Below are 15,533 nucleotides of genomic sequence, written 5' to 3'. Positions count from 1 at the left end.
CAAGCTTATCATCAGATGGAGATGGATGAAGACTCTATGAAGTATCTCACCATCAATACACACAAAGGGCTATACCTATACAACAGATTAGTGTTTGGTATTGCCTCAGCACCTGCAATATGGCAGCGATCCATGGATCAAGTGGTGCAAGGAGCTACTCGCACGAAATGCATCATTGATGACATGATCATAACAGGCTGAAAATGACGACGAGCATTTAGCCAATATTGAAGAAGTATTGAAACGTCTTCAAGGGCATAACCTTGAGCAAGGCACTTTATTCCTCATTGCTTCTCCCCACCCAGGAGCGATGGGTACCTGGTAGGACAGTGGTTGTAATGTTGTGCGTTTAGCTCTGCTGCGCTTATTGGCTGCACATGTGAGCTGTTGCTTGCTCCGATGGGAATTATGTGGTATCATATTAGGTTTAATATTAGTTATAATAATTGTAAAGCGCCTTGAGCACATGTACTTGTGGATACGTGCGCTATATAGGAACCCATTATTATTATAATTATTATTATTATTATTATTAAGTCAATTTGGAGAAATGTGAATTCTTCAAAGATGAAACCACGTTCTGTTCACATGTCATCGACCAACATGGGCTCCACGAGACGAAAGAGAAGGTCAAAGCCATGACCGATGCACCCGAACCGAAGGAAGTCAGTCAAGTTCGCTCGTTCCTTGGATTGATAAATTATTATCATCGATTTCTACCAAAGCTAGCAATGGTATTGCATCCATTGAACTGACTGTTGGAGAAAAGTAGAAGGTTCAAGTGGAATGTGATAAAGCTTTTAAGAAAGCCAAGAAACTCATCACATCAGAGAAAGTGCTAGCGCATTATGATCCTAACCTGCCGATCAAAATTGCGTGTGATGCTTCACCATATGGATTAGGAGCAGTGGTCTCCCACACAATGGAAGATGGGCAAGAAAGACGTATCCTATGCATCAAGATCGCTAACAAAGGCAGAGAAGAATTATTTGCAGATAGAGGAAGAAGCGCTCGCAATAGTATGGGGAGTGGAGAAATTTCACACCTACCTGTATGGCGAAAATTCACACTACTTGACAGACCATCAACCGCTGGTATCGATATTCCACCCAGAAAAAGGAATTCCAGTAACAACTGCAGCAAGATTGCAACGATACGCAATATATCTTGCCGGTTTTGATTATGATATTCAATACAAGAATACCAAGAAACACTGCAACGCAGATGGTTTATCGAGATTACCCTTACACACCATTTTGAAGAGAAGGAAGACGTGATCGAAGTGCTACACACCTCGCAATTTGAGAGTCTCCCTGTTACAAGCGCTCGTGTTCGAAAAGAGACTTGCCGAGATCCTGTTCTAGTCAACGTATACAAAGCTACTATGAATGGATGGTCTCACAAGGATCAGAATCTAACTCCGTTCTATGAGCGTAGAAGAGAGTTAACTGTATTCAATGGATATCTAATAACAGATGCATCTGAAACACCTATAACTTCGGTGCCAGTATTGAATACAGCACCAGCCAACATATCATCAGGAAGTGCTACCGTGAATAAGGATCCAGCAACCAATTGTGTCACCACCACCTAAAACAATGGAAGAAGATATCCTGTATGGAATAGAAAAGCTCCAGATAGATTAGATTCGTAGTTTCCAAAACAAAGGTGAGTGTACTGTGACAAGGGCAGAATAATCCCTCACAATCACAGAGGCAGCGAGTAGTCTATCTCAAAGCCTCATATTTCGGCATAGTACATTGCATTTTATTGTACTTGGCATATAGCTAGGAATTAACTGAAGTCATATGAACTCTACGTCATGAACTCTGAACTCTGACCGGACATATAAAATTAGCGGGGAGGAATGTAGTATATTCACTCTATTAACAAGTGTTGAATGATGGAAGCCACCAGGATGAGACACTCTGACCGGACATATAAAATTAGCGGGGAGGAATGTAGTATATTCACTCTATTAACAAGTGTTGAATGATGGAAGCCACCAGGATGAGACACTATCTCAAGTATCCAATAGCAACCAATGACGTGTAGTTTACTTATGAGATTATGTTAATAAAGTGAATTGTAGTTAATGGCTACACTGTGTTAGTCGTGTGTCTTTTGCTCTAATCAAAAGTGCACTAAAACACAACAGAGTTGGAATGGGAGTTTCAATCAGTACATTTTAAGTACCGGTGTGTTAATCTTTCAAATTTTTGAACTATAAATGAAAAATCTATTTATCCTGTAGTAATGGTATTGTTCCTCATGTACGTATTTCTCCTGCCCATTGATCTTCTTCATCCTACATGTAGTGTATTCACAACAATGAATAAAGGAATGAAGACAGTTGATATTACAGGATTCAAATGATTCAAGATGCTCTGTGAGCTTGAAAACTTCACAGTTGAACTTGTCAAATCTTCTGGGTTGACACGGCTGCAATTTCTGCACGATACAGATGTCCTGTGTAAATGTTTTGATGCATTTGACAAGCTTCCCATATGACTACGAGAGAGAGAGAGAGAGACAGAGACAGAGAGAGAATGAGAGAGAGAGAGAGAGAGAGAGAGAGAGTTGAATATTAGTCTTTCAAAGCTTTCAAGTTCACAGGAATTTCACTTTTAAGATAATTTGGCTCTATAATCAAAAACTTTATGGTGACTCCCATATTTACTCATTCGTAATATGGAATAATCTTGTCGTCAAGCAACCTATTATGATTTAATTTTTAAAGGTGTGAGATCTGCCTTAAATTATACTCTGTGTAATCTTGATACCACAAATATCACTAAAGCTTGACACAGCCTTACTGATCATTTCTCAGTCCTTTTTGTGTCTGTTTTTAGTTGGTTCACTGTATCAACTTTTCCAAAAGGTAACTTGAAATTCATCTGTAGTAACTGATTTCTGTAAATTTTACTGCTATTTCTAACAGTCAATAAAAGCAAATACAATTAGCCAGCCAAAGGGTGCTTCTCAATTGTGGTACTAGTGATTATTAATCTCCAAATTATATTCAACTTGTGTATCATACCGGTACATTGTGGAAACTTTTGGTACATGTACTGTGTACATGGATGTGATGTGATTAATCATTGTTTATTGAAGTTATTGTACCTCTCCAATGGGTGTTGTATAGCTTAGAAATGCTCCTATGTTCACAATTCCATTTTCTGCTTGGACAGCTTTAAACTCTCTGGGACTGACATCTATTTCTGCAAACTCTCTAGGTCTGACGTCTACTTCTGCTATCAATCTACAGTTAGCAAAGCAACATCAAAACTGTTTAATCAGGAAACCATATACTTCAACAGTATGCTACTATACAGCAAATTCAGAAAAAGTTCTGGACATATCATTATACTAGTCTTTCTATGCCATGGTATCTAATCTAATATTATATTTTGAGGGTAAATATACTGCATGTATTTCCTCTCTTATATACACCTCTGCCTTTAAAGACCCATTTTTTGGTGCAGTACGCATTCAGTCTTTAACTTAACAAAACAGCCTTTGCCTAACAACATGTACTTGCTTGAATCACATTGTTTTTTTGATGAGTAAGTGTTCCATAACAAACATCATTTAAAGATATTGAATATTGGTGATATGGAGAATATTATAGTTTACAGTCTTAGAGCAGTGTACTGTTTAAAGAAGGCTTAAACGCATTACCTATCAATGACAGTTTCCTCTTCCATGGACTCATCACGTCTGACACCTTCAAACTATCAAATATAACACTATTACCATAAAGTAATCACTAAAACAAGGTGTATAACAAATGATAGGAAATGCATTCTTGTTTTACGTCACTATTTGTACCTTGGCTGGTCTTACTTTAGATACTTTGTCAACATTCCTTCTACAGGGTAAGATATTTCAGCTTTGAAGCACTGCCTAGATATTATTTAATCAATCATCTCGCAACACAGATTTTTCTTGCTGAAACTGTTTTATGAATGAGCAATCTCACTTTCCTTGATCAGAAACATTTCTACCTTTAACATAGACACTTCATGTCACTGGACTCCATGTTGGTATTGTATTGTTTGTCATCCAAGTGCTATGTATCACTGTGTAGATAGTGTCTATTATTTGTTTACCATAAGTAGTCTTCTATAGTGATTAAAATAAAGATAAGAATTTACCTTTCTTAGTTCACCTTTTACATGACATCTAGTTCTTTGATTCCCATACATGAATTTCTGGACTTCTAGTCTTCTATTCATTTTTCTGACAGAATTTCCACAGCATCTGAGTTATGAATGTGAAAAGATAGCAAAATTGAATAATATTATCTATAAATAGTTCCCAATGTTTCTCTTTATGAAGAATATGGGGTCATTGCCAAAATTCATGAATGCATTGAGTCACTGGGGCAATATATCATGTAAGTAATGCTTTGCGCTAATGTTCAAGTGCACACTTTCTGGTATTTTCATAATAACATATTGAATATATCTTTCATTTTCATGTACACATAATGGCTTTGCATCTGAGTCCTCAGATGATAATGTTGATGTATGACAGCAGAAAGTTTGATGGCATGACCATGTGTTAAAATAGGTAGTAAGCAGCAGTCTGTAGCTCAGACAAAATTTTGCAATTTAATAGAGGATTATATGATTTTACCAAGCTGATTATCTGCAGATAAATTTTATTCCAAAAATATCCCTCGTCAAAATTTGTTAGATATTATCTTTATTTTGATTTGATATCAAATAACATAAAATGTTTTCACTGCAGAAAATACATGACATGAACTATTCATCAAATCATCAACCCCATCTCCAATATATAGGAGAGTCATCCAATTTACTAAATACAAACCTTTAATGGATGTTTTAAACCTGCAAGATGCTCATGAAGTCTTGCATTTTTCGTTCAGCTCAATATCAATTTGTATTGAGTTTAGATATATGATGATGAGTAATATTTGTATGTATTTTTAAAAACTTTGTGACTCAACATGTTTACTCTTTAGGGAGGTAATTAAGTTCTTTATACTTGTAATCATCATCAGTCTTCCAAAATCCACCCTGGAGTATAAACCGAATCTGCTGGAGTATACCAAAATTTATAGCCAGATGTCTAGACGGATTGCGGTGGTTGGTAAACAAATACTAGACCCTGACCAGGCCCATTAATGATTCACATCTGGGAAGGAACAAAGTTATATAAACAATATTAGAGACTCTTGTTCTCATCAGTTTTCATTTTGTATTTTCTCTCATTTATCAGTGTTCTAATAAATTCAGAATCTTCAATTATAGTATTTTTACAAGAAGCACAATATATATGCGATGCACTACAGTATTTTGCTGTAACAAATCATGTAGCAAACCAGATATTACAAAATGACTTTGATAATACAGCTCTTAAAGGCCTGTGTTAGCACCAGATTGTCTCATCAGAAAATTTACCCACATGATATTACAATTCACTTGAAAACAAGAGGTTATCACACCTAAATAATCCTATTACAAAGTAGATCAAAGGTGATCCCTGGGCCTTTTTAAGGTAACTGAGCAGCATCATTGTGTGCGCTGAATTGTACAATTTAATCATGTAAAAGATAACACAATTCAAATGCAATATTTAGAAAAAAATATTGCACCATTGCTTTATCTAGTAGGATACTGACAACAAGATTTTGTGAATAATGTGTGTTTCTGATGAACATTATGTACCTTTCAGTGTCAGTGCAGTCACATGGACCATAATCTGTAATGTCATCTATCAAGTGAAGCAGCATGTGTATCTTTGGCTTCTTCAGAGATGATGGAAAAATCTTCTTAATTTCACTTATCAGGTTATTAATCAATCCTTTCATTTGTAGAGTACGCAGTTCATCTGACTCTATGTTTGACTGGTGCACAAATACAAAAACCTGAAAAGTGAAAGGAGAGTGAAGACCTATGTAGATGATTTTAAAACTTTGTTTATTGCTTCCTTTTTGTCTGAAGATGTAAATTATCAAATACACTTTCTTAATTCTTAGCTTTTGAAAAGCTATGAATTAAGACAGCTTGCAGTATATTGGCCATCGGATCAGTCCAGGATTATCTAGTAAATAGTTTTTCTGATGATTTTCACAGCTAGCCATCACCAAATACATGGGTAACTTTATAAGAAATGTAACCTGGCATTGTCAAAAGGCACAATAGAATATAGAATAGAAAGGAACTATAGCTACGATTATAAAAATATAGCCTACATACTTTTTAGCGTTTAATAAATAACACTTAGAATCAAAGTGAGACTTGAGTGGACACCATGACCAATTGGTATGTATTAGGGAGACGGTGAAGTGGCAAAGAAAATCCAATCCAATTAAACATCCGCATAAAATCATCATGTTTGCTTGAGTAAATTTGAGAAATGCCTAATTACGGACACAATTATACACAGATATTGTGGTGACATTGGACACCTTTGGTGATTTGTGCTTCGGTGTCAAAATATCAAATAATATAATTATTATCTCTTACAGATGACACATAACCACCTTACACATCACAACCCATCTAATCTCTCCAATAATGAGTTAACGGGATCAATCTTCTAACCTACCTCGCTAATGGGGTGCCACAATTGAAGATATCCTGTGGTATGTTTGAAGCAAGTATGAATGGTGCCTCTTGAGCCATATAGCTTGAAATCTCTTCCTACGTATGACTGGTGTTTGTATACAAAAGATGGGGATAATGTTCTTTTGAATGCTGCCCAATCAAACACCTATTGTAAAACATAGTAAGACACAATGTTAGAAAATACATATTCTCAGTGTATGTATTCTAAAATGTCTACTTAGCTATTGATCTACAAATGAGATGCAACTTTCTTATATGGTGAAGTAGCTTAAACAGATCATACAAGACTGTGAGTACATAATGGTAGGATTACTGATGATAACTTGGCATGAGTTTTTCATGTACAAGATAGTTTATCAGAAAGTAAACACTATCTGCTACAAATTATTTTTTCTGAGTATAAAAACTCCATTCTCCACTGAACATGATTACATTCCGTGGCCAAGAGAACCATATTAAATCCCCTAAAATATCTGCCTAGCAGTCAATACGAACACCAATCAAGGTGACCCAAGGCCAGCCAGAGAAATGACGACCAGTATCTTGGCTGTAGAGTAACATCATTGAGTTGACATCACAGATGTCACATCCATGGTGACATGTACGTTACGAGGTGAACTTTAACTGTATATGATACTGAAGTGCAAATAATATAGATATTATGTGACAAAAAGCAGAACTCAAAGAGTTGTTCATGTTTACTGAATCTTTGAATACTGGAGAAGTATATAACCATTCTGAATTTCAACAATAATTTTCACTTCCTTTTGACTCAAGAAGCAGCAAGTAGCCAGACTTTATATAGATTTACAATAATTAGGCATTTATAGTAAAGTTTCCTGTTTAACATGGTCTCTGATCGACTAGCATAGATTTATGGTTTGGAAAACTACAGAGATATCCAATCTTGAAACTGAATATGATACAAAAATTTCTTACCTTTAATTTGTGTTCTATTTCCGCTTTGTCAGTAGCTCCAATCATCTCAAATGTTAAGTGGGTGAATATTTTAACTATTCCCAATTCAATATTATGAAGTCTCTCAAAAGCAAGAGATCTGAAATGTATAATAAGAATCATGAACATTTACAATATATCAATCCTAATTTAATCAGTCCTATAATAATAATAAAATGGCCACATGGCGGCCTTATTGGATCGTATCACAAAACAAATCAATGTGCATATGTATGACATAGGTCAATGTCCTTGTACCAACTTTCAATATATCGGTTGAGATATGTCTGAGTTATGGCTCTGTACATGAAAAAATCGTAACAAAATGGCCGCACGGTGGCCATATTGGATCGTATCACAAAACAATTGATGTGCATAGCTATGACATTGGTCAATGTCCTTGTACCAACTTTGAATAAAATCTGTTGAAACATGTCCGAGTTATAGCTCTGTACATGAAAAACTCGTATAAAATGGCCGCCAGCGGCCATATTGGATTGTATTATAAAACGAATTGGTGTGCACATCTATGTCATTGGTCAATGTCCTTGTACAAACTTTGAATAAAATCGGTTGAAACATGCCTGAGTAATGGCTCTATACATGACATAATCGTAATAAAATTGCCACACGGCAGCAATATTGGATCGTATCACAAAACAAATCGACAAGCATCTGTAGGACATATGAAGTAATCCTTGTACCAAATTAAAATGAAATCGCTCCAGGTATCTCTGAGATATATGCGTGAACGGACGCACGCACGCACGCATGCACGCACGCACGGACCCACGTACGGAAATGACCAAACTTATAAGTCCCCCAGATGGTGTCTGTGGGGACTAAAACCATCTGCACAAAGTTTCATCAGATTTGGTACAGTTGTACCAGAAACAGCGCTCTAATCTCGAATTATGCAAATTAGACCTAATTATGCATGCCACACCAATATAAATGAACCTGCATATGTATGCTACAGTGTAGTATCCTTGTACCAAGTTTAAAAAGAATTGGCACAGGAATATCTCAGATATCTGCATTCATGAGCCCCTGTGCATGGACACAGCATTAATATTAATTTCATCCTGGGATGCCTGTGGATCATACCTGGGGACCCTGTGGATGGATATCAAATACAGGAAAGAAAACGGCCGTCACACAGCCATTTATGATCGAATCATTACAAAAATTAGCATGCATATATATGTGATAAGGATTAATATAGGTACCAACTTCAATGCAATCGCGCCCGGCATCGCTGAGAAATTTACGTGAACGAACACACAGTCGTAAAATATAAGAAACAAAATGGCCGCTATGCAGCCATTTTAGACCAGATCAAAACAAAAATTGATGCGCATATGTATAACATATAGAGTAATCTATGTACCAAGTTAGAATGGAATTGCCTTTAGCATCACTGAAAAATTTGCATGAACATACGCATCGACATCAAATACAGGAAACAAAATGGCTGCCAGACGGCGAAATTGAATCGGATCGTAAAACAAATCAACGTGCATATGTATGGCATAGGTGATAATCCTTGTACCAAGTTTGAATGAAATCGCTCCAGGCATCTCTGAGATATCTGCGTGAACGGACGGACGGACGCACGGACGCACACACGCACGCACGGACATGACCAAACCTATAAGTCCCCCCGGACGGTGTCCGTGGGGACTAAAAACACTTATAGATTTGGAGGTGGGAATATATGCGATACCAGACAATTATGTCAAATTTGTAATTTTTTGGTATAGTGATGGCCACATCCCGTGGCGTATTGATATACATAATGACCTCATTGTTTACACATAGAACTTGTAAAGCATGGATAATGCCTGTATCCTCGGAAAGAATCTCAAGATGACAAGCTTAACATTTTTTTCATTAACAGTCTGCAAGAAATACATTATAAGATCTTGGCTATGCTACCAAACTCAAGAGGATGTCCTATTGTCCCTCCCGGCAAAGTCCGCATAGTTAAATGTACTTCATGCAGATATTTAACAAATAGGTGTATTAATGTAAAGAATGCATATTTTGTGCATGAATATATGTAATAACGAAAAGCATGCAGAATTCTTGATTGCTGGCAATAGATGGCACAGACTTTGTTTACTAATAGCCGCGAAATGTTAGCTGATAGTAATGCGTGTGGTAACCAGAATGAAGCTAGCTCTGAAATGCATACGATTGCCCATATTTGGATGCAGTTAACCTGACTACTTCTTTTGAATCTCTCAAAGGTTGTTGTGGTAATACTTTCTGAATACCAAAGTAAGTATGGGATTCAACACCCTCATCAAAATATGAGCTCCGGGCCAGGGGGTTGATATGTAGAAAAAATGCACGGATGTGAGGGCACTCAATTGTAAATAAAGCGTGTGGAGGGGTCGCAGTCAGAAAAAATGGAAAAACTTAGATCAGTTGTTGAACCACTCTTTTTGAGAGTGGGGATTTGGCCAAGCAATTTTGTCTGTGGCTTCTCCGCTTGGTGACTTGGTGCCGTACGTTGTGAGTTCGAACCCGATTGAAAACACCGTACTTTTAACAGGCACGTGAATCAAGGTATATGAAAAGACCAGATGCCTAACTTTATAAGTCTCTATATCTCTTTCAATGTTCCCATCTTTCTAGGAAAACAGTCAGATGCTGTTTAGTTTACAGCCAATTATCATACTTTCCTTCCACGACATTGTGAATAGAAGCATATAGAGATTTATCTTCCTCCAATGTTAGACAATGATCAAAACTCATCAGTGTTTTCCTAGGAAGATAGGAACATTTAGGGATTGATTTCCGGTCCAATCTTGTGTTTGCAATAATCTTGTTTGATGTATTATATGAGTTAATATAACTTACCTGCCATTATCAAATGACTCTAATTCCATTAATGGGTTATTAGTGACGTTGATACCGTATTTGGTTTTCAGTTTCTGTTTTAATCTGGTTATGAATAAAATTTTAACAACTGTAATTTTAATGGGCATAACTATGGGAACTGGTCAGCAAATAAACAGTAAACTTGGCATTGCAAATATACATCACATTATGGTCATCTGTAGGAATACAGTATGTATACCAAATACCAAAGCTTTCAGACGAGTATTTTTGAGAAATTCAGTTTTTGACCAAAATTCATCATACTTTCAATATATCACATTTAGTTTATAAATAGAAACCTGCGTGTAAAATTTCAAAGCAATTGGACTTGCAGTTTCAGAATAGAAGGCAATTGTAAACAGATGACGGATCAATGACGAATGACGACGAAAAGTCAGCCTATTTGATAAACTTGATGTCAGACGGAGCTAAAAACTAACCTGTCATTGCCTGCTGATTTTATTTCTGCAATCATTTTTTTGGTGGAATCTTTGGTTCGAGGGGATGCAATTTCACATGGCTCATTTCTAAGACCTGTAATAGATGAATGTTATTTCTAGATGAATCAATTAGAAATGGTTGTACAATAATATTGAAATACTTGTGGGAGATCATCTTTTGTTATTCAATGCAAAACTGAACCATGAACGTAGACTGCAAGAGCACTTCCCACATAGCCATCATAAATGCTTTTACAAGGACTGAGACATGAGGTCCATTATTCCTTGCTTTTAATATACTGAATTTTTTTAATGTTTAATAATATTTTTATCAGCATTTTCTTAAATACACAGTAACATTTTGTAGTTTGGGTACTTTCATATGCCTTGTTATTCATATCAGACACAACAGTGCATCATACTATATGTGTGTTGGTAAGTCTCCTATAAACTGGCTAATACAGTTATCATGTTAGCAAATACCAAAGCATACATACTGTCCTCTGCTAGAACAAGTTTACTTACAGTACAACGTTGGCAAAATTGCACTGACGTGGCACCAGTATGATTCACAACTTCTGACTGTCTAACGTTGTCAGCTTTCACTAGTAGAATTGGTGATACCACTATAACTTCTTTATTAAGGTGGGCATTGTACATTACCACCCCTACACTCTCTAAAACTTTCAACTCAGCGACTATTGCCTTGCTAAGTTCCATAGCACCTACTCCTGTGGACCCATTCACAAATGAAATGTTCTCAAGTTTATTATTCTCATCTTTTGGGAGACCTCCTAGCATCAAACACCAAACACTGAGTGGGCTCCATTTCTTTGTGCTACTGCTACCAACATCATCGGAAAACAGAACTATCGGTACTGTAATTACACTCTTACCAAGTCTTTTTGCTGTTTTCTTGATTGGATGACCATCTATCAATGACTGGACAAACTGCAAAGAAAATAAAAGTATTGTATTTACTAAAGTGAAAACACCTGATAGCAAAATGCACTTAAATTAGATAAGATATGGATAGGGAAAAACTCAGCCTGGACAAACCTTCAAATATATTAAAGGTCTTTTGAAATCAACCCGGTTCAACAGACTAACTAGCTTTCAAGGGTAATATTGTTACACTTGGAACAGAATTGCAACATAAAAGTATACGCGAGTGTTAATTTTTTTTATCTTTCTATGTGTGGTTTCTGTCGGGTCATTTTGCTGCACTTAGGCCACGCCCTCAGCAGGGTCCTGCTTGGTGCGCTCTGATGTAAGAATGCTGTTCATTTACATCGAATAGTGGTCTCACACCGCCGTATCTCTGGCCCGTATCTGCTAACGCAACAAAGTAAGCCCTGTGTGTGATCAATGCATTAACCTGCGCACGCTAGCTTTCTGTTTCTCACCAGTAGATTGCCCCGCTAGCACTACATCTGTCAGAAAATAGTTAGAGGACACACCCACAATGCATTTTTGCTTTGCCATGTTTAACAATCATGATAACAGAAATGAACATAACTGTTCTATAGACCATCAAGTGTATTTCTGTCAATTTTCACCATGGGTGTTTCACCAGACCCGTAATGCCTGAATCACAATCATTATGCTCCATAAGCTGTATCTTTTGGCTAATTTTTTCAGAACTTTTGACTTTTGGTTTCCCTACACTTTCTGCATTGAATCCCTAATCTGTAATTTAAAAAGAATACTCAAAATTTCAGCATGACAAACGGATTAGGATCAGACATGGTAGTTGATATACAGAAGCAGAATACTGAAAATCTTGCCACAAGTTACAGCCTATGTCGTTGACCCTGACAAGAACTTGTAAATACCTGATGAGAAAGTCTCTTTAATCCATTCTCTGTCATCTTCCAACCCACTGTTTCACTGTTTACATCACCTTCATAATGACTCCTCAATTGATTGCTGTGAATAGCTATGATCTTATCTGTATGACATACTTTTCGGTCATATCTGTTGCAAAGAATTACTTTCACAAAAACATCAGGCTGCCCACTTTCACAATCCCCTGGTGTCATCTGCAGTAGAGTTAGAGAAAAAAGATCCCGATAGTAACATATATACTGTTGAGAGAGGACAAAACTTAGAAGGAAGACTTAGAGTCAATGTTGATGGTCAAAACTAATGTTATGAGAAAAATGAATGATCTGACCATTTGTTACAACCAAACATGAAGTATCGTATACTGAATTGTGGAAGCTAGCAGGATCAATCAACATTATACACTACTTTTCAATATGACAAACTTTAAGCTAGAAGTCATTTCTGGTGAAACAAGCTTCTTTCACTGGAAGAAGCAGTAGTTCAAGCTGGCCCTGTTACAAATGTCATTTTTGATTCTTGAACATGAGTCACTATTTGCCTAGTTTTGAAGTCTTTGAGAAAAAATACAAATAAAATACATTATACCTCGACAAATATTGATGAGATATACCCAAGTTGTAGGGTGCCATTTTGGTCAATCCATACAAAGTCTTTCAAGTAAAAACCTCATCGTTTACTTCTACCATTGGCGTATGAACCTACGGTTGAGATGCCATTTCTTTGCTTCATACATTTCCCTAATTTGATATACATTGAGAAAATAGATATTAAGACATAGCATAGTGACATATTCCTGGTTTTATGAGAGATCAAGAAAACACCCACAGAAAGTCATCTTGTTAAGAGATATAAAGTCCAATTATATCAAGGCTATAGTTTTGGAAATGAGAAAAAAAGGCATCAACTGCACTTGACTCACAAGGGATTACCTGTGAATGTTTCCATTGTGAGTCTAATCCAGTTAATTCCTATATTGTTTCTCTCTGGCTGTGGCTGGTTTGCAATACTATTTTTTCACAAGTTGCCTTCATTGTTGAAAACTGATGTTAAAAAATAAAGTTTTGTTGGACTCAATTCCACAGAAGGTAAATGGAATGTCAAAAATATCAACAATTCAAATGTTAACATCTGCTCTTGCATCCAGTGTGCAGAGCTAGCATGTTTGAGAACACATTAGAAATGATGTACATGACTTAATGAACAGCACTATCAGAGAATACAATCACTTACTCTGCTGTGTGTTGATTAAATATTACGACAAATTTATGAAGGCAAATTCTCTAAGGAACTAAATAAATGTACCTCTCAACATACCTTATAACATTATTAGTTGGCAATTTTGGGTAATGAGAAAGCAGACCAGATGTACTTGGTGTTGCCATTTTGGTTCTGATAATGTCAATCACAGACAAAGAATAATACTCCTGTCCCTTAGTGTCTACAAACTGTGAAGAAAAATAATTTAAAATTGATAAAAGCAGTATTATTTAAAGAATAGCATTGTTTACAAAACTTACATCATCTACATTATGCTCATTTTTCAATACCTAAAAATAAACTTCATCGTGCCTTTATACACTTCTAACACCTACATTAAGCACAATTGACCGTTTGCATTATTTCTTCATTAAATATTCTTGTAGATACATAACTCTATTTATGAAGTAATCAATTCATACAACATCATTTATAGTTAGGGAACCATACATTCCAACAAGGATGTGCAATTTAAGACATACATATCTAGAACCATAATGGCAAACATACCAAAGTTGGTTCTAGCTTTCCTGGTAGATCAGCTAGATGCTGCTTCACCTGATACAAACTAGGTGTTGTCATATCTCTTTTCTGCAATAGATACCAAATGTACTTCAAATTTGTTTCTCCCTGTTTGAAAAAAAACAAACAACGACACATAAATATTTATCTCTACAAATGACTCAAGTTAAAGGCTAATTAAGAACAGTTTCATGGATTTTTTTCAATTTCAATGAACATTAGCTAAACTGTAAAAAGTGAGCACATTACTATACTCGGTTTATTTACCAATGGACGAGGAGCACATAAAAGGCATGCCAGTTCTGCGTAGTGTTCATCTTTAAATGGGTACCAGTCATTGCTGGGACTCAATGTTTCATCATTGACATCCTCATCATCTGCACACAGTGACACATCATCCTCTTCATAATCTATAAATAATAGAATTGATGAAAAGAGAGAAAGGATTGAATCAAAAACAGAAATTTTGCAGAAAATGTGATGCAACTCCTTGTTCTGACAAAGCTTTTTAGAGATTGTGGTATTTTATGTTTTCAGTAACTGTAAAGATTAAAGAATAAAATCAAAACAACAGCTGACTATGTACGGTTACACATAGGATACTTTTCACATTAATTATACTCACATTCATTCCATTGACTCATCTTTTCCAAAGCTGAATGATCATGGAAATCATCATGTTCTTCTTCATAGCAATTGTTGACCTGTATGTGCAAAACAAGTCTATATGTGTTAGAGATACCCCAAAATTTTCATACAAATGTAACTTTGGTTACTACAGATTAAACCTATGACATTCCTTAACAGAGAAAATGATGATATGAAAAGTCAAATATTGGAAGTAGTCAATTCAAAAAAAATGTCTGCATTGCAATAATGACATACCAAGGAAAAAATCACTGGATCATGTGAAGATGTAACAGCTGTTGAGTTGTTGGTGAACTTTGTGTGACAGTTAAATTTGTAGTTGTTGTACAAACGCGTTTTGTGATCTGAAAACAGAAAAAAATTGTTATAT

At 36.0% G+C, this 15,533-nt stretch overlaps 2 protein-coding genes and 3 long non-coding RNA genes across 5 annotated transcripts in view; all 5 read right to left on the bottom strand.

The window, feature by feature from the left end:
- The window catches only part of LOC139126055 (uncharacterized), a 39,887-nt gene that overhangs the window by 15,748 nt on the left and 8,606 nt on the right, over nt 1-15,533 (bottom strand). The gene's annotated exons all lie outside the window — the stretch shown is intronic.
- On the bottom strand, nt 1,811-4,259 carry LOC139126032 (uncharacterized). Its single transcript, XM_070692098.1, has 4 exons — nt 4,158-4,259; nt 3,682-3,734; nt 3,124-3,262; nt 1,811-2,511 (listed from the first exon to the last, which is right to left on the bottom strand). The coding sequence occupies exons 1-4, from the start codon at nt 4,236-4,238 to the stop codon at nt 2,212-2,214; spliced, it is 573 nt and encodes a 190-aa protein (XP_070548199.1). The 5' UTR covers nt 4,239-4,259; the 3' UTR covers nt 1,811-2,211.
- LOC139126031 (uncharacterized) lies at nt 7,541-10,978 on the bottom strand. The gene is made up of 3 exons (XR_011550438.1): nt 10,889-10,978; nt 10,428-10,511; nt 7,541-7,659 (listed from the first exon to the last, which is right to left on the bottom strand). It is a non-coding gene; the product is annotated as an uncharacterized lncRNA (long non-coding RNA).
- LOC139126109 (uncharacterized) lies at nt 11,265-13,409 on the bottom strand. The gene is made up of 3 exons (XR_011550471.1): nt 13,322-13,409; nt 12,724-12,930; nt 11,265-11,839 (listed from the first exon to the last, which is right to left on the bottom strand). It is a non-coding gene; the product is annotated as an uncharacterized lncRNA (long non-coding RNA).
- Nucleotides 13,405-15,212, bottom strand: LOC139126108 (uncharacterized). Its single transcript, XM_070692160.1, has 5 exons — nt 15,141-15,212; nt 14,783-14,925; nt 14,504-14,623; nt 14,051-14,181; nt 13,405-13,473 (listed from the first exon to the last, which is right to left on the bottom strand). The coding sequence occupies exons 1-5, from the start codon at nt 15,157-15,159 to the stop codon at nt 13,416-13,418; spliced, it is 471 nt and encodes a 156-aa protein (XP_070548261.1). The 5' UTR covers nt 15,160-15,212; the 3' UTR covers nt 13,405-13,415.

This window comes from Ptychodera flava, assembly GCF_041260155.1.
Source record: "Ptychodera flava strain L36383 chromosome 3 unlocalized genomic scaffold, AS_Pfla_20210202 Scaffold_26__1_contigs__length_13983176_pilon, whole genome shotgun sequence".
Taxonomy (NCBI): domain Eukaryota; kingdom Metazoa; phylum Hemichordata; class Enteropneusta; family Ptychoderidae; genus Ptychodera; species Ptychodera flava.
The sequence above is the reverse complement of the archived record's forward strand: the minus strand, read 5'-3'. Positions and strand labels throughout refer to the sequence as shown.